Below are 20,000 nucleotides of genomic sequence, written 5' to 3'. Positions count from 1 at the left end.
TGTATGTCTCGAGGGAGATTTTTGCAAATGTGCCCAAGATTAAGAAGACATGTATAAGAATGCTTGGAACTATTTACATTAATAAAGGTTCGGATTAATTTAGTAGTGGAAAAATCAATGAACACTAAATCAATTTTGGCGAAAAAAGGAGGACATTTAAAAAGGAGGACATTTGCCGACTGACATCCATCAGCCCGCCTGAGGTATATTAATGCCAACAACAGCACAAAACGACGATGCCCGGGCACTGGGCATCGGTTCAACGTTTCAGAAGTTGATGTAGGCGTTGACGTGGTCGATCAACCCTTGGTTGGCGACGATAGCGGGCGTGGTATGGAAGGTTGGGCCGTCGGTAGGTGTGAGAACCTGGGTACTGGGCACCTGAATGACGTCGGAGTGCCCTGTCGAGGTGATGTATGGTATGAAGGAGTACACGGCGGAAGTGGATGCGTTCACGGGCGCGAGGGCGTGGATAGACGCTTGGGTGGCGGCAACTGTGTGGGTGGCTTGTCCCGAGACCGTGAAATGGACGGCGTTCTGCACTGAAGCCGAAACGCCGTCCTGAAGGGCGTCCATGGGCGGCTCCTGCGCCACCTCGGCCGCCTCGCCTTCCACCGGAGCGGCCAATAGGCTGGAGTCCTTGCCGCGTGGCTCCCCGGTCCTTCTCGCCCTCGCGCGCGCCTTGGCGTCCTTCGCGCCCTTGGCCTTGGGCGGCTCGCTGGGGCGGCTGCCCGGCGGCGGCAGCGGAGCCGAGTCCGGCAGGTTGAGCTTCCTCCGCTGCGCCACGCCGATGTAGACCGCCTTGTGCACCTTCTTGACGTGCTCCGAGATGTTGCCGGGCCCGCGGAAGCCCTTGCTGCAGTACGGGCACTGGAAAGGCGTCTCGCCCGTGTGCTTGCGCTTGTGGTACGTTAGGTGCGACGCCACTTTGAAGGCCTTGTCGCACATGTCGCATACGTGCTTGCGCACATCCTGGTGCACGACGTTGATATGCGTCCTCAGGTCGCTATTGCTGCAGAAGCCTTTGGAACATGTCGGGCACACGTGCGTGCGGACCTCCTTGCCGCCGTGCATGCGCCGCTTGTGGTTGACCATGTCGTTCAGGCGGTAGAACACCATGGAGCAGGCGGGGCACGGGTACTGCGTGTCCTTGTTGTGCACGGCGCTCAGGTGGACCTTCATGTCGCGGGAGTCGCCGAAGGGCTTCCTGCAGATAGGACACAGGACCTCGCTGGTGCGCACCTTCAGGTGGACGCGCTCCACGTGCTTCCGCAGCTCACTTGGACACAAGAACTTCTTGTCGCAGAGGTCGCACTGCAGGCGCTTCGACTCCGCGGCCTGGTGCACCCTGCGCAGGTGGTTCTGCATGTTAGTCTTCTTGTTGAAGGTCTCGTCGCACTTCTCGCACTTGTAGCTGTACTTGCGGTCGTGGATGGTCTCCACGTGCACCTTGAGCGCCGAGGAGCTGGAGAAGGTCTTGGAGCACTGCACGCACACGTGGGCCTCCTGCGCGATGCCCATGTGCCCCACGAAGCAGTGGTGGCGCAGGTCCGTGAACGTGTTAAAGACCTGCTCGCAGTCGGGGCACGGGAAGTGGATCTCGTCCTGGTGTGCCTCGGCCAGGTGCGTCGTGATGTCCTGGAACACGACGTCGGTTAGCCTCCGTCACTTACTCATGACAACAGCATAATCCTTAAATTTAGCTCCAGGCAGGTTGCTGGTTCGCATTTCGGATATGACGTCTTACTGGTGATATTTGTTGCTTTGATAAATAATTTGATCTTGAACTCTATCTGAGGTTCATTAATACGTCATTATTCTTAACATGACAAGCGATATTAGGTTCTTGGGGACAGGAAAGGAAAAACAAAAAAATCCTGGTTTCCACCTTGCCTGCATTTACTTTATACATATATATATATATATATATATATATATATATATATACATCTCTATATCGATATCTATCTACCTATATTGGAAGGAACGGGAGAGGGGGAGGAAGAGAGGGAGGAGGGAAAGGAAATGGAGAGGGGGGGGAGGGGAAGAGAAGAAGGAGGAGAAAAAAGGAAAGGAAGAGGGACAGGGAAAGAGGAAGAGGAAGATGAACGTGGGAAGAACATGGAGAGGGGGAAGAGAAGGAGTAGGAGGACAGTGAGGGTGAGGGTGAGGGTGAGAGTGAGAATGAGAGTGAGAGTAAGGGAGGAAGCGAGGAAGGGAGGCAGAGGGAGAGGGGGAGAGAGAGAGGGAGAGGGAGAGGGAGAGGGAGAGGGAGAGGGAGAGGGAGAGGGGGAGGGAGAGGGAGAGGGAGAGGGAGAGGGAGAGGGAGAGAGAGAGAGGAGAGAGGAGAGAGAGAGAGAGAGAGAGAGAGAGAGAGAGAGAGAGAGAGAGAGAGAGAGAGAGAGAGAGAGAGAGAGAGAGAGAGAGAGAGGAGAGAGAGAGAGGGAGAGGGAGAGGAGAGAGGGAGAGGCCAGAGAGAGAGAGAGAGAGAGAGAGAGAGAGAGAGAGAGAGAGAGAGAGAGAGAGAGAGAGAGAGAGAGAGAGAGAGAGAGAGAGAGAGAGAGAGAGAGAGAGAGAGAGAGAGAGAGAGAGAGAGAGAGAGAGAGAGAGGAAAAAGGCTAAAGAGGGGGAGGTGCATCTACAGTGGTGCAAGAACGGAAGGCTAACACAATCTACATCAATAGAAATATATCTGAGACATGATAAAAATAATGATGGCTCCCGCTATCATTTCCATAATATCAGAATAATGAAAATAAACTTTATAATCAATTCAGCTACAATAGATATTCACACATTAGAGCTACATAAGATTGTATTTCTCTTTGCCCGTTTTGTTGAAAAATGAGAACAAAAATCCTGTATGTTTCTAAAATATCAAGCATGATCTCGAACACATAATAGCAAAATATAAATAATTATCAACACTTAAGGACCTATTTCAGTTTGATATATATACTACCTCACTATCAAATCTTTTAATTCAGTGCAAGTCTCTTGTGCTATCTTCCTGTATTTTGCTCTCCACTTTTAAAAATCAAACTGGGTCTTCCATTAATTTTCTCTTTAACCTGTTGTTGGATCCATCTCTAACAGAATAAATAGTTTTCACTTTCTAACTCCTCATCCATTTTCCAACATGTGGATATCTCATTACATAATTAGCTAATGGAAGGGCCAGAATAAAAAAAGGCTCTTAAATTCTCCCAGATAAAATGGAATTCATTCACTGATCAAAATACTAAATAAGGATCTTACAGACAAAATGTTTTACAGGCAAAATAAACTTTATCTTACCAATCAACTGGCAAATAGTAAAAAATTTGAAAACTTTTCTAACTTTTAGCAACAGCTGGCTCATTTAAAATACATTTGCTGTAATAAGCATCCCTTGAAATAAAAATGAATTGTAAAAAAACATACATCCTCTGTACCTCAACCACTGTATAAATCTTATCAACTTCATATCATACTTCAGACAAATAAATATCATAATTTGGTAAAAATTGTCTGCTGAAACCTCAAGTAATTCATCTGGATTGGATAAGTACAGAAATGAATAAAACTTTGCTTTCTGTCACAAAACTTAACAAAGCCCAAAATATAAGCATTGATTCTCCTCTTTGTGTAGGTGAGAAACACTATATATCCATCTCTAGAAACATATATTTATGTAAAATTTTACATATTTCACTAGACTACATTTCATACAAAATATGTACAAAATTTGTTAACCTAAGTTTTCAAAAAGAATATTTTTTCTTATTAATAGTACAGCTTCACCATTACATTAAAATAATATATATGTATGACTATGTTTGTATGTGTCTGGATGTGAGTGTGGATAGTGATGTGAATATGGGTGTGGATGTAAATGTGGATCTGAGTGTGGATGCAAGTATTTGTGAATATATGTATGAGTGTAAGCATGAGTGTAAGTGTATTTGTAAGTGTTTGTGTAAATACTTCTGGTGAAAGAGCTATTGAGATCATGGTCCATACATATGTACTTGCATAGTATTTACACAATGGCCTTCAACAAATGAAGCAAGCATTTGCCAGCAGAAATAATGCCAACACTTTCTAGCACTGATTCATTTTCTAATATAAAGGTCTGAATCATGATCTGCTGAGGAAGATGATATCAGACTTCTATTTTGTACTATGAAGAGAATCAGATCAATGATCAGATCTAAATTTTTCCATTTCAGAATATGGAAAATGTGTAAAAAAAAAAAAAAAAAAAAAAAAAAATTAATGATAATTATAGAATCACAAAATCACAGATGCTGACCATATGATGACCCTGTTATAATTAGTTAAGAAATTACAATGCCAATCTACCTGCATGTAAGACAGTGTATATGATAACTGTCAACAATAAAAATAAAATAATAATAATAATCAATGCACTTGGAGGCACAAAAGATTGCACGCAAAAATTACCAATGAATTCCTAACACATGTTGATGAATTCATACAGAAGAAACAAGAAGATTATAACATGAATATTGAACACAGTTAGAAATAATGACCACATGAGGGTGCTGTTGTGAACATGGCATGTGTAGGCAATGCAAAACAAAACACAATAATAAACACAAGTAGAAAAAATAGCAATAACAATATGAGAAAAAATAATTTACTTTATTACACAAACAGCTTTACATAGCTAAAATCCAAGAGTGCCAAGACAGCTCTCAAACCCTGCCGAGAAGCAATGAGGGTGAAATGGGGTCCATCTCGCCCATTAAGTATGAATGCTCAGTGGAATCATTGGACCTTATTGATACTGCAAGTCATGCAGGAGCCGCACGACCATGGGCACCGGTGACTGTTGGGCAGGATTCTGTTCGACCGTTTGGAACTGGAAATTGGCATAGGGGTTGTGGTGTTCCATGATACCCTGGTGATGGATCATGGGTGGATTGGCCTGCGCTGGTGGCAGCATGTTGGTAGTGTGGTGCGTAGGAGTGAAGGTGGTCACTCCAGTGGCAGGAATTGTGCATGCCATGGGTTGTGAATATGTAGGATGGACCATGTTCATGGGTGGTGTCATGGGTTTGGGCTTGGGCTTGGTCTCACGAGGGGGCAGCATGCCAGGGGGTGGGGGAGGAGCACTCTCTGGTAGGTTTAACTTGCGGCGCTGATTGGCTCCAATGTAGACTGTTTTATGGACCTTCTTAACATGGTCTGAAATATGACTTGGTCCATGGAAGCACTTCCCACAATGAGGGCACTCATACGGCGTCTCACCAGTGTGTTTCCTTCGATGGTACTTCAAGTGCGAACACACTTTGAATGCCTGGCCACAGATATCACATACATACTTTCTAACATTCTCATGCACAACTCTGATATGTGTTTTCAGATCACTTGGACTACAGAAGCCTTTGCCACACACTTCACACACATTTTTTCTGCCCTCTGGCCCCCCATGCATGCGCCGTCTGTGTGTGACCATGTTAGTGAGGCTGTGGAAGACCATTTTACACTCAGGGCATGGGTGCTGAACCTCCTTGGTGTGGACTGCATTGATGTGAATCCTCATGGCCCGGGAATCTGAGAAGGGCTTCCCACAAACCTCACACATTACCTCATTCTTGCGTACCTTGAGATGCACACGCTCTACATGCTTCCTGAGGTCGCTTGGGCAGATAAAGCCCTTGTTACATATATCACACAAAAGTTTACGCGCCTCATCCCCCTGGTGCACTCGACGGAAGTGGTTCTGCATGTTGCCCTTCTGGTTGAAAGTCTCCTTGCACTCCGGGCACTCGTATACCTGGACCTTCTCATGGATGGTCTCTATGTGCACCTTGAGACCTGTGGGGCTGGAGAACTTCTTGCTACAGAGCTTGCACACAAACTGCTCTCTCTCCACGCCCATGTGCACCACTAGGCAGTGCTGCCGCAGCTGCATGAACGTGTCAAAGACCTCGTCGCACTCTGTGCAAGGGTAGTGGATCTCCTCCTGATGAGCCTCAGCCAAATGCGTCTTGATGTCCTGAAATTTTGGCCACAGGTTAGTGCTGTCACGTCTTCTTCATGTATGACGGACTTATCACTAGGAGGATATCATCCAATATATTTGGCAGCTCAGGCTTGCTAGATGAGTACATACTGTCATACTCAACCAGGGCTAATCTTGATCTTTATTCTGGTTGCTATCACTAATGCACATCAGTAAGATAACTTTCTTTATTCCATAATCTTCTATAAGTAATTATAAACACTTATTAGACTTATTCTGATGATTTTTTTTTATATTCTTCACACATTTACAATAAAAACATATAAAATCATACCTGTAGTATGTCTGCATATATTACCATATTTGGTAATAAGCACCTACAATCTATACTCTAAAATGTATATACCTAGTAGCTGATATCATAAAGTCTATTTTGCATATATATATAGAAAATAAGATATATCACAGACCATAAATTTAAACAGTGGATAAGGTTACCAAAGTTATTACTAAAGATACAAAGAGAAAAAAGTCCTGATATACCATACCCCTGCTATGCCAACATGATTCCCAAGAAATAAATGATATTATAAATCCTCATAACATTGATAACAATAACATTGATAATAATGGTAATAATGATGGACAGATTATCAAATGTGAAAATACAAATGCTAATAATGAAATATAAAAAAATGATCAGAAATGTTTAAAAAACTAAATGCTTACTCATTTTCAAATAACTGTGATTACTTATATCAAATAATGAAAAACAAGGAAAGGTCTCTTAAGTTATGCAAAATGTCCAATTCTATACACTCAAGGGAACTATAGACTAACAGATATATAAAGCAATGCAATTATATATCCCAAACCTTAAGTCTTATACAGACGCTAAAACTACCTTACATTACAGAAAAATTATAGAAAAGGTGAATCAGCACAAGTAATTCCAACACAACAATAAATCTAATTAATATTTCAATATTATGTATTAAGGAAATGCTAATTACATACTTTTGCTTTGCTGAATTATTGATTGTTATACCTTCTCTACATCTTTTACCTTACTCATGACACAATTATGCTTCCCACAGGATATGTCCCAAGACAGCACTGACAAATACCAGCCTTGGAACAACAAAATCTCTCTCACACTCCCTACCTCCCTCCCTCCCTTCCTCCCTCCCTCCCACACTCACTCACTCACTCACTCACTCACTCACTCACTCACTCCCTCACTCACTCCCTCCCTCCCTTACTCCCTCGCTCCCTCCTTCCCTCCCTCCCACACTCATTCACTCACTCACTCACTCACTCACTCCCTCACTCCCTCCCTCCCTTACTCCCTCGCTCCCTCCTTCCCTCCCTCCCACACTCATTCACTCACTCACTCACTCACTCACTCCCTCACTCACTCCCTCCCTCCCTTACTCCCTCGCTCCCTCCTTCCCTCCCTCCCACACTCATTCACTCATTCACTCACTCACTCACTCACTCATTCACTCACTCTCTGAATTTCATAAGTTACTTACTGCCTAAGAAAATAACAAGAGATATCATAACCTGCACAAAATTCAAATGAAACAAAACCCCATTGGTATATATCTATATACAGTATTTATCTAAAAAAAAATAATCTTAAGTAACAAACAGTACTGCACTGTTTAGTCATAGAAACATTTTATGAAAAATCTACTAAAGTAACAAAGAGAAATGAGATCAAAATAAAAAATTAATTTCCATGCTCCACCTTCACAGAAACAAATAGGAGTGAGAATTAAAACAAATCAAGAACAAACATGGGATTATAAAAAAAGGAAGAAAGAAAAATATGACTAAAGAGAGGAACAAGAATTAGAAGAAAGATAAATCAGAAATATGAACAAAAAGAAAATAATAACAAAAATAATTACAACAATGGTAATAATGAAGCAGAGGGGAGGAAAAGGGCACATTCATGGAAAAAGAAGGAAAGAGCAAAGAAAGAAAAATTTGAAGAAACATATTTACCTTTCTCTTGTAGACGGATTCACAGAATGGACACGGGAAAAGCCGATGTGTTGATAAGTGAATCAGGTACTTCTTTGCGTGGACAACCTGTTTATGGGGGGGGAGAAAAATAGATTACTCAGTGCTCTGAAAGATGGATTATAAAACTGATGTGTATTATGCATATACATGTATATATGAATATATGCATATATGCATATTGTATAAAAAGAATCACAGATAGAAACTATTAACAAAATAGCTTATTCAATAAATAAAAGTTGCCAAAAATAAGAGGGTAAACAATCAATCTGTGATATTTATTAATACCCACACACACATTCACATGCACATGGATGAAATGACAAATGCATTATACATAAATCAGAGGAGCAAAACAATATAATAAGTAATAATATTCACAAAAGAATACAATACTAATAGCAATCACAAACAGAGATGGATATTGATGTGTTGAAATCTAGTTTCAGGCCTATTTCTATTTCATCAAATGTAATGATGTTATCGTTAATAACATTATTACTATCATCATAAACATTGAACATTTTTTGCGGGACAGCAGATCTACTACCAACCATAAATAACGATAACAATCTTAATAAGGTAACCTTCACAATGTAAAATTCCTCTTAGTCCTCTTAACAACAGCCACACCTTCTCACCTTCTTGCACGTAGGACAGTCCTTGGTTGGAGCTCCTGGAGGTATGAAATCGTCTTCTTCCTTATCCTTCTTCCTGGGCCGCCCTCGTCCTCGCTTCCTTGGCCTACCCTCTGCATCATTATCTTCCACCCCACTGAGGTTGTTGTCAATATGCTAAAGTGGGAATGTTTTGTGGGATGAGAAAATTGACATAGTGATTTCTATTTCTCGTGGCTATTTTTTACTGCTGATTTAATTTTCTAATTTCTTTATCTTTCCTTTATTTTTGTTGTGTGAAAACTATACAATTTGCAATCCTTTAATTGTTATCGTAAATTTGAACATTTTATATACTAATTGCATTTAAAGAAGAATCCAAATGCAAAATTTCAAAGCAAATTTTCATTAAAAATATTCAAATGCACAGGCTATTCATTCTAAATGAATACAATAATAATGATACAAAAAGAATTAACAAAATTTTACCTTAATCTTTGCCGTGAGCTTTACTTTCCGAGGACGTCCTCCTTTGCGCTTTGTCTTTCTCGTCTTCTTTTTTTTCTTTGCTCCAGAGGCCGTGCAGTCTGGGTCATCATCGTCATTGTCTATCACATCGGACTCATTAGACTCATCCCATTCAACATCAACTTCAAGCTGGAAATTGTTTCAATCTAATTTAAAAAGCATCCTCCTATACGACCTATCCAAAATAATCACCTATATCAAAATACATCTAGTTTTATTTTCCAACAATGAAATAGAAAATTATAGCCCTTAAGACAAAAAAATATCTTTCCTTATTTGTAATTTATCTTACGAACACTGCACATGTGACCTAAACATTATAAAAGTAATTTTTTTTAAATGCGGAATTTATTCTCATGATCATATAGCCTAGATTCTATTCATGTTCCTTTGAAACTTACTGTAATCTACAACAATTGCTTGAAAGATAAAGTTCAACCAAGTGAAAATCACAGTGATGCAGTGTCATGTGACAATCCCGGGCCTCGTGCCTTTTGGGATAATGATGAAGCACAACCTTCATCGTACATATTCCGGCAAAATGTATTTCTTATTTGCCAATAAATTATCTGGGAGGTCTACAAGATGTGTGCAGTGGAAGTTTGCTGTCCTTTGCTGTTATACTGTTGCACATTGGTCAAAGGTTGATGCATAAATATCTAGTAAATGGAAACAAAACAAATTTAAATTTAATAATACAATGAATGAATTGGCTTTCAAGAATATCTAAAATGCTATTTTATTTCTTTAAACAGAAACTAAATTGTGCTTACTGTCGGTCTCTCAATCTCTCTCTTCGCATGAGGTTGCCTGTGTGCTATAGTGGCTTCGTACTGTTGAACAAGTTCCATTTTGGTGTCTGCCAGCTCAATTTCCAGCCCATCTACCTGGTCCACTAGGTTGAAACACCTTCGGCACAACACATCACTATGGGCCTTATACAACGTCAATCCTACCAGGCGGCCTAACATTGCCGACAGTTTTCTCTGGCTCACTGTCATGGTTGCCTTATAAAGATCTACCAGTTCCTGTGACGACTCTTGGGCTGGGAGGCCCTTGTCACACACAAGGCACCACCGGGACGTTTCCATCCCGCTCTGCCCTGCCCCCACACTGTCCACGCCCTCACTCGGCCCCTCCACCATGCTGGGGTCGTGGGCATCTGGGGCCTTCACTTCTACTGGCCCCTCGTCCATCACCCGCACCATCGAAGGGCCTGCCTCGCCACCTGCGTCCATGCCCACTGCCACTTCCATGTGCTGTTGCTGTTGCTGCTGTTGCTGCTGTTGTTGCTGTTGCTGTTGCTGTTGCTGTTGCTGTTGCTGTTGCTGTTGTTGTTGTTGCTGCTGCTGCTGCTGTGCAACTTGTGCAGCCTGTTGCTGGTGATGTGCCAGTTGTTGCTGATGCACAGTATGATGCATAGTGATCTGCTGTGCATTTGCCATCTGTGTTGTTATGGTGGCCATAGTAGCATCCATTGGACCCTGACGCGACCCTGCAACCATCGGCAGCGAGGGCTCAGACATAAGGATCCTGGTGTGGGGACCCTGCTGAGCCACCTGTTGTGCCACCTGCTGAGCTGCTGCCTGCTGAGCTGCTGCCTGCTGAGCCACTGCTTGCTGAGTAGCATGATGGTTTGCCATGGGATGTCCGCCCATGTTCATGGCGAACATCCTTCTCTGTTCCTCAAAATCCATTTTGGCGGCTGAGGATTCTGTTCATCTATTCCTGTAGAGGAAAATGATATTACTTTTTATGGTATTTGTATCAATAAACTGTAATACAATTATTGAAAAAAAAAGGCAATTGAAACATTTCATGCTGTAAAAAAAAGGAAAAGGAAAGGATTTAAAGCACTGGAATAACCAAGTGCAAAACTTCAGTCCCCATCCCTGATTAGATTATAAAGGGCTGACATTTTACATTTCCACATTTAATTTGTTTTTATTTATAATACTGATACAAAAGTGGCAAAATGAATCATAAAAAAGTCATAAAAAAAAAATCTTCCCAATAGGTGTATTTGCATGTATATGTGTATGATACATGCCAACCCTGTGCCCTACACAGTGTAATATTGAGACTGAAATTGAACTGTGCCTCAAAGGTAAATTCAGAAAAAAAAATATATAGATAAAATTACCTAGAAAGAAAAAGTAAATAAGGAGTGAGTCATTTTAATCAGTAATATAAAAAAATGTAAAAACTATTGAATTTCAACTAACATCTCACCATCTGGATCTTTAAACAAAAAAAAAAAGACCACAGTAAAAAATAAATATAAAGAAAGTCAATATATTTTCTTTGAAGTATTTCCAATCATAGTACAAATATAGAATACAAAACAATAATGACAGTGATACATTATATGATACATATAGTATTTCTGAAATTAAGAAAAGAAACTAGAATTATTTTATTATTCATGACTTTTTTATAGCTCTATCAATATTAAGAAGAAAAAAAAAATATACAACTCCTGTTGCTAACAATAACATAATTTGTAATACCAGCCCCCATATCATAATTATGATCATTATTCAATCACAGTGAGTGAGTACTCTGTTCCCCCCCATGCAATGTCATGCAACACTGACTCTCACTCACACAAAATCATGAAAATAAAGGAAAAGGAGGAAAATAAGGGTCTAAATTAAGAGAGATGCTCTTTTTCGAACATCAATTAACTGTTCCTCCCTCCTCCTCTCCCTTGACATTTAATAACTCCTTATAATCGACAAAGCATATTTTGTTGGCCACTCGAGAACAGATATCATGCACAAAAAGGGCCAAATTTCGCCCGTTTCGTGTAAAGCAAGGAAAGTGGAAGTTATTTATGCGTCTGAAACCCTTCGGGGCGTCAGAAGCTGGCGTCGTTTGCCTCTCCATTATACTACAAAATGTCACATTCGCTAATTACAGTCAACTACATACGATACATTTGCAAATTGCAGTACAATGGGATCTTTCTACCTCTATCTCTCTTCTTCTTATATTTATACTTACCGTTTCTTTCTCTCTTGTCCTAAAAATGATTATATTTTATCCTTTCGTCCTCTCCTCCTCCTCCGTTTTAATGGTTTGAGCCCCCAAAGAATTAAGAAACGGAAATAATGAAAGAAGAAGGAACAGAACTATAGAAAATAAAGGTGATATTGGCGTCTTTCGAAATTAGAATCAATAATTAATAGCAAAATAATAGGAAATGGAGAGACAGACGAAGATTTTTCCGTTTTTTCTCTCCCTTTCTCCGACTTTTGACACCGTCGGACATTTTAGCACGAGGGGGAATTTCGGGAGACCATTTTATTTCCCAGTCTAATTCACGGGGAAGTTAGGCGGTCGTCGGGGATATTCGAAGGGGTGGAAAAAATATTAGGGCGTGGGAATTAAAATCAAAAAGGGGGGATACTTACATGATTATCCGGTCGATACAAAGAGGTGCGAGGAAGGCAGAGGAAAATGGCGTCGAGGAACATCTCTTTTTTCCCCCCGAGTCCAATACGCTCTTTTCTTCATATAAACAGGGGTGTTTTTCCTGCAAACAAAATACTCTAAATGCAACTGTTGGGAATTTTGTCGAATGAAGGCCTCCGGTGGATTATTCATGAGTATTAAATATTCGGGAAATATATGGTATCTTAGGAGATTCATGCGTACCAACCCTTGCAATGTTTTGACATCTATTTAAAACAAGTGTTATTTGTATTCTACTTTATTTCGAAATTCCGACAAGGGCACGATTGTAAGACAATTAGAAGTTTTGACCTGTCTTTACTACAAGCCTTAGATGTTATAATGATATAGCTTCAACTACGAAATGAGGATATTTTCGCGGGTTCTATTTCGCGCGATGACACTCCCGCCAAAAATACAAAAAAAAAAAAAAACTTATCAGTAAATTAATCAAGAATCTCCACATGGCTTTTGAATATCGTCTGTACTGAAAGGCTTTTACTAAAGAAACTTTATTAGCCCATTAATCAAAATACATATGAGAAATGCCTTTTATCTGTATTTCTTGAAATTTCTTATATCCGGTGTGGAATTATTATTATACAAATCCTTCATTTAATGTTTTTCCAATTTTCCCCTTATCGATTTTCCTGTATTTAGTTGTGACATTCGTATTCAGTATATACGCTTAGTTAAACAGCTTTCATCTTACGTTGAATTTCAATGAATCTCTTTGCTTATTTTTATTCTTTCTGACACTGATATGACGAATATGTTATCCAATTCATGTTTATTATCAATGATATTCCTCCATTCCAGCAATCCACGTATTTTTTGTAGAATATTTTATACAAAAAGTCAAATACATGCTGTCACTAACTGAAAAGGGAATTTTTACTAAATATTAAGAGGATCGGCCACATGGTAAAAGTCGCATTGCATTCCTATAATAAAATGTAAATTAAGAGGATTGATACAACTATACTCAAGGCTGCAAAGCACATCTTTGCATTATTACTAGCATGATTATCATTAGCATAAACCCGTTTCTTTACAGTCACACGACCATACATATATTACATATAACCAGACATTTCTCTTGATTCTCATCCCTATTCGTCTTTCAAAATCAATCTACCGACATTTGGTTCGCGCCAAAATCAAACTGGAAACAGAGAGCAACTCAAGAGAGGAAAGTGTAAAAGGAAAATGTGGTCCCACGCGCATCCCTGCCCGGCTCTTGCCCAATGGCGGCCTCGCACACAATGCATTTATATCGTGCAACGAGGGCATGGAAGAAAAGGAAAGAAATACGATACAAGGAGCGTAAACAAAGAAAAGAGAGAAAGGAGATGGGGGGAAATGGGTGTAGTGGAGAGAACAAGAGATTTCTTTTTATATTCTTGATTTTATGAATATCAGTATTATCTTTTCAAGGGATAAGGGTATGTATGCCCCGTACTGGAATATTGACAAAACCACTTATTTTCTTCGTCCTTTTTGTTGGATATTGCAATTTTCATAACTCATTAGAAAGGAATTCCAAATGACAATAGTTTACTAGAACATGTAGTATGGTTATACAGATAAAACTGACACTACTTCCTCAGACAACGTTTATTTATTGCATGCAACGAACTTAAAAATGAGAAACCACGTGTTATAATAAAGATTGTTGAGCTTATCATCTTTTTTTATCATTTAAAACATAAGGGAGATCTAATGAATTATATAATGAAAAGTAAATGAATATGAAATATCCCACAGAAACTGCTTCACTGTAACAAAGAAAGCATGTGAGACATCTGCCCCTAAATATATTTTATATATATATATATATATATATATATATATACACATGTATTTATAAATGCTTTCAAGTTTGATTTCTTCATCGCCAGGCAGAGGCCTTTTAAGTTTCTCTACAGGATTCAGAAAAGGAGCTATTGAACATCTGAACTACTGATTCACAATTAAAATATCGTATAATGAATATGAATCTTTATATGAAAAAATACGGATTTAAATAAGTCTGTGATAATCCACCTTCCATATTCTATGAATGTGAGGATCACGTTTCTTCGAAATTAGTGGCGTTTGTCACTATCATACCAATTTCTAATTGGAAAGTATGTCATAATAGTTGTAATCAATATGAGTGAACGTAGTGAGAATTATTTCTCTTCATAAGGGTCATATTGTCTTTGTAGAGCACCATGCTTTTCCTTATGAAAAGGGAGATGTGCATTCTTGATAATTTGTCATGATTTAATTAATAACTCTTTGGAATAGTTGCATAGTGATGAACGGAAACTGTATGAAATGTGAGGAATTAGGTAATCAACTTTTATCTATTCTTATTTACTTTGCAAAGGATCAGTGACCGATTTAAATCATGCGGCGCTACAGGTTGGAGCGCATTTTAGCACACTCCGATTTGACTACCCGGGTGCAAACCCATTCTAGTAATTTCCAAAATATAAGACAAAAGCAAGCAAAATTTAAAGAAAAGTAAATGAAATAATTTTCTAATTATATATATTTAAGAAGAAATTAAAACAACGTTTAAGGATTCTCGCATGGAGCGCAAAGACGGCGAATCGGGGTGCGCCATTCATCCTTCCCCGAGGCGGAGAGACAGACGAAGTGGACGTCGGCTGCCGGGTCGGTCCTCGCGCGCGTGGCTCTCTTTTCCACCCAATGCTTTCCGTTACGAGCTGAGCCGACATTTTAAGAAAATGGGTGCATATCTCTCAGAGCCGGTGACGGAGAAGATCAGCAGCGACGAGTGCGGCGAGAGCTTGAGCTACGGCGCGAGCTCCATGCAAGGCTGGCGAGTGTCGCAGGAAGTGAGTATATGGCGTGCCTTTGTGTCACGCTGCGACGCCCAACGCGGCTCGGGGTTTCAGGCCCTCCCTCGCCTTCGTCAGCGCCCGCGGGGAGGCCGGAGGGGGAGCGGGGCGGCGAAGGGGAGCGCAAGGGCGAGGGCGGGAAACACGTGGTTGTCGTGGGGAAGGGAGAGAGGGAGAGAGGGAAAGTGAGGGGGAATGGGGAAGGGAGAGAGAGGAGGCAAGAGATGAAGGGAAGAGAGAGAAAGAAGGAGTAATAAAAGAGAAAGAAAATTCGAGACATAATCACAAAAATGAATGAAAGAGAATGATGGCAAAGTTGTGTGGCAGAGATTGCATGATGAGAGTGTGTGGAAGACATTGAGAAAAAGAGAGGGAAAACACAGGAGAAAGACAAGAAAATGAAAGAAGGGAGAGGAATAAAATGGAGAGGCAAAGTGACAACAAGAGAAAGCTTATAGAACTGACCTCCTCACCCTATTCAGAAGTAGTTTCCTTGTTGCTGTTGAAATAACGCTTAACATATTAACATAACCTTGCATGCAGCACCAGCCTTTGCATCAGTCGAGTTTTTGTGATAGAAGTACATAGAAGATAAATTTCTTAGATTTATTTGCTCTATCATTTGCATATATTATTTTCCTCATAGTAGGTGGCTCGTTGAAACTTAACCATTACTGTTTACATACTCTCTATCATGGATCCTAGTAAGCTTCAATAGGATTTGGGAAGATCACAGTCAACATTTGAGGTGAAAAACCTGTTTTGGGATCCTCAGTGGGGTAGGGTCACTTATATTGTGTGGTAATTTTTCGTGGGTATTCATTGAGATGTATAAAGTAAGATTTTATTTTAGATATGAATAGCCATATAGTACAAGGTAAATATTATATGAGTATTTGTTAACAAGAGCGATGCACCCTCCAGAGACAAAGTCCTACCTTCAATTTATTCCCCAGACAGGGGAGAGACACCTCACTTGTACCCCTCTTTATTAGTACTTTGTGTCAACCTATAGAAAACAAGACCTTAAGAAACCTGGCAGGGCAAGGGTTTGTGGAGTTCATCTCTTATGCAGATATTTTATCATTCTGCGGTAAAAATGAGGCCTGAGCACATTTCATTCCCTCCTGCTATTGTGACCAAAAATGTAGGGGTTTGGGGTATCTGTGGGAAATGTCCTATATATATGGGTAGTAAAGAGGAATCCATCGGTGCCAGTATTGTCATGATTGGGCATCCAAAGATGTTATGAGTTACGGCCATGATAGAGGGAGACCACTACAGAAGGCTATGTTAGTTTGTGATACTGTGTATTTTATTAATTATGCACTTAAGATATTGTCAAATGAGAAACTATTTAAGAGTGTTTATTGTACTTTTTTTTTTCTTAACAAGATTTATCTTTATGGTATTGACACACTAAGCTTATGAATTGAAAAATAGCTCAGACTGTGCCCTTTCTATTTGTTTATTGTTTCATTCAGGTTAGATTCGTTGTTAGTGTATAGCATCACTATAAAGAATAACTAGGGTACTGAAAAGTTTCCCATTGCCACAGCCGTGCAGCCTCCGTAACTATACAAATTGTTTTCTCAAAGTGCGGTACAGTCAGTTGTGCATCTGTCTCATCTCATTTAACTCAATGCAGCCTTCCCCCAGATCCCTACACCAGCTGCCTGTTCATATTAACTTTATCAAGGTTGCACTATGCTGACTAGTTTCATTTTTTCATTCATTTTTATTTTCTTGTTTATTACTGATTATGGTTTGTTTTTTTTTTACTTTAATTTTATATTGTTGCATTATTAATTATTACAATTCACTTCTGTGTGGGTATAAACCATTCCTTGGACATATACGAACTGATATCTGTAAGTAATAGTATAAAACTTCGGGCATGGGTCTTGTGGGAAGAGCCAGTCTCTTGATTCCTGTTCAGGGAAGATAAGTGGCAATCTTTCTTTTATGGTGTACATGCTTGATATGTAGTCGATGCCTAAACTATCACATCACTTATAGGCCAAGGCATTTTTCTTGTGCATGTAATCGGACAGGCGTAAGTATACTTATTAAAAAAATATACATTTTACAAACTAAACATTTGTCAGCCTTTGTTCTGGTGCTGAAGGAATAATGACTACTGTAATTTCCATGTTTTTGGCGTGAAAGCAGGTGTTATCAAAAGCACATTCAAGGTCTTATTCTAAAATGTTCAACATAAGTTGTTCGTTTAAATTTGTCCCACTCCCCCCAAAGAAAAATGAGTTTCTCACAGAGCCCTACATTCTTGTTGAATGAGGAGTGGTTTACTATGCAATACTGCTGAAGGTAAAAATATCTTGTCTCAGAAAGCAATGGCTGTGTAAAACTTAAAATCTTTCCAATGACCATACATTTCAGTAGTATGTAGATATCCAGGTGTGGAGTTATCACTCGGTTATTAGAAGTACCTATATTTAGAACTTTTATTTAACAGGATTACTTTATGATTGTGATTAGATTTGTCAGTGATACGACTTTCAGTGACAGGATTCAAAGTTCCTTATGTAAGCATAGTGGAACGAATCTGGTGTTCCTTTTTTAATGCGAAACATTGGTTTCTGAGTTATCAGTCTTGCCCTTTTCCAGTGGAACTGGGGAGAAATCACTGGGGCCTTCAGTCCCCAGTCTTAAATATGGATAACTAGGGGAAGTTTTGTCTTGGAAACAATGTAAAGTCAATAGAAATAGTGGTTAGAATTGTATGAAACCTTGTGAAAAGTTTGGAAATTATTAAATGATTAGTCATCTTGTCAATTACCTGTTAGAAGTATTTGGGAAAGTTGATTAATCTAACCATCAGTTGTGCATATGCATCTTGAAATATCTGAACCAGCTGATGCTGGGTGAAGTATAGTCCTCCAGATACAGTTGCAAGTTACTCTGTCCTCATTTTTATATGATTCATGTATGCTGCAACCAAACTTGTTGAGAGTCAGAAAAATGTGTATCCCATGCTCTTAATGTTTCACTGAAGCAGCTGACTGCACATGGCCCCAGGCATGTGGTTTGGGATGGCATGGGTAGTGGAGTTATCATAGGATTAGGGGAGATAAGTAATTTGGTATTTGTACAGTATACCCACTTTACTAATAGGATGCTGAATGCCAAAGTCATAATGCTTATAGCTAGTAAGTAGTGCATTAAGGTGAGGTGTAGTACATTTAACACATATTTTCAGTTTGCATTATTGATAACGTAGTAATTCACAATATAGGAATGGAAATGCACTTTTATGATGAAAACCTTTAGCAATCCCATACAGCATTACTGTATCAAAAGGGGCCATAGAGTATTACTGAAGTTATGAAAGTGCATTGATTTGAAGCATTCTAAGGTTTGGTAAGGAAGATGTAATAAAGAGAATAAATCACGGTAGATCACCATAGCTTGCTCTGGGGATTTGATTTTTGTGCTTGTAGACAACCCCCATTGTAGTAGTATGTACAGGAAGATCATCCAGATATGCTATTTTTATATGCAAGTAGCTTTACAAATTTACATATCTTTAATCTGTAGAATTCTGTGTGATACAGCCTCAAGTTAATCTTTGTATGCAGTATTTCAGGTTGTTCTTGGGCTTGTCATTTAATAACACTTTGTACGTAAATATAGGCAGATTAAAGAAAAACACAAAACTCCATAATGAATGATCAAAGATGTATTTTTATTTGTTCTACACACAACTTGAAATATGCTCATCTTTCTTCTAGATAGCAATGTTTTTGATTGTGTTGCCAACTGCTGTACAATTGTCATTGTTTACTTTCTACTCGCACAACACACACATCACACACAATTCCTTCCTCTTCTCGACCCACTATCACGACACTTCACTCTGTTGATTCAATGAGATGGGATAGAATGAGTAATTTTAAAAATGTTAATGGTAACCATGTGAAGCAGAAGGAAGTGGGCAGACTCCAGTGCAAGACAGTGAGACGTTTATGTTACACTTGCTAAGATGAATCATAGCTTATGTCTTGTGGGATTTATTGTTTAGAATGAATAAAATTGTTCCTTTGTGTTACTTGGTTTAGGAAGTTGCATTTGTCTTTGTTAGTGAATATCATCTGTGCAAGGATAGCTGGAAGAGAGAGGAAAGAGAGTAGTGTGGGTACTGGTTATTATTTTTGTATCAATTCTGGTTTAGCACAGCTGGCATTTTCTCTGACCGTAAAGTCTGGTTATAACAGGATGTTACTGATCATCATGGTTTTTAATCTATACCTCCCACAGTAGGTATATATACTATTTGTATTGTATTGTCAATATTGTAAATCAAAATGAATAAGAAAACTTCAGCTGTTGTTAGATACATGGGTTCTTCAAAATTCCTGAAAAGATTTTGAGTAACTGAAAGGCCTGAAAATGAAAATGTACATTTTGTAGGGGTGGGGGTAGGGCAGACAGAAGGGGAATGGAGAGGCAAGTAAGATAGGGTGGTGGCCTTGGAGGAGGAATGAAGTGAAAAAGGGGAGGAAGAAGTGAAGATGGGCA

General features: G+C 39.6%; 3 protein-coding genes across 3 annotated transcripts in view; 1 reads left to right on the top strand and 2 right to left on the bottom strand.

Annotated features, from left to right (window-relative positions):
* The window catches only part of LOC125037019 (zinc finger protein 728-like), a 6,607-nt gene extending 6,352 nt beyond the window's left edge, over positions 1–255 (bottom strand). The window contains exon 1 of the mRNA XM_047629981.1: positions 199–255. Coding sequence (XP_047485937.1) covers positions 199–255 — 57 coding nt within the window. The remainder of the gene's footprint in view (positions 1–198) is intronic.
* LOC125037018 (zinc finger protein Xfin-like) overlaps positions 1–12,739 on the bottom strand; it is a 13,464-nt gene extending 725 nt beyond the window's left edge. Inside the window, exons 1-9 of the mRNA XM_047629979.1 lie at positions 12,570–12,739; positions 9,927–10,881; positions 9,115–9,282; positions 8,650–8,802; positions 7,988–8,074; positions 4,794–6,007; positions 4,505–4,547; positions 4,079–4,129; positions 1–1,638 (exon numbers count right to left, since the gene is read on the bottom strand). The exon at positions 1–1,638 is cut by the window's left edge and continues 725 nt beyond it. Of these exons, the coding sequence (XP_047485935.1) occupies positions 268–1,638; positions 4,079–4,129; positions 4,505–4,547; positions 4,794–6,007; positions 7,988–8,074; positions 8,650–8,802; positions 9,115–9,282; positions 9,927–10,850 (4,011 nt within the window). The 5' untranslated portion in view covers positions 10,851–10,881; positions 12,570–12,739 and the 3' untranslated portion in view covers positions 1–267. The remainder of the gene's footprint in view (positions 1,639–4,078; positions 4,130–4,504; positions 4,548–4,793; positions 6,008–7,987; positions 8,075–8,649; positions 8,803–9,114; positions 9,283–9,926; positions 10,882–12,569) is intronic.
* Positions 12,740–15,241: 2,502 nt separating this feature from the next.
* The window catches only part of LOC125036878 (probable protein phosphatase CG10417), a 30,286-nt gene continuing 25,527 nt past the window's right edge, over positions 15,242–20,000 (top strand). Inside the window, exon 1 of the mRNA XM_047629803.1 lies at positions 15,242–15,458. Coding sequence (XP_047485759.1) covers positions 15,348–15,458 — 111 coding nt within the window. The 5' untranslated portion in view covers positions 15,242–15,347. The remainder of the gene's footprint in view (positions 15,459–20,000) is intronic.

This window comes from Penaeus chinensis, chromosome 22 (genome assembly GCF_019202785.1).
Source record: "Penaeus chinensis breed Huanghai No. 1 chromosome 22, ASM1920278v2, whole genome shotgun sequence".
Classification (NCBI taxonomy): Eukaryota; Metazoa; Arthropoda; class Malacostraca; order Decapoda; family Penaeidae; genus Penaeus; species Penaeus chinensis.
The sequence above is the reverse complement of the archived record's forward strand: the minus strand, read 5'-3'. Positions and strand labels throughout refer to the sequence as shown.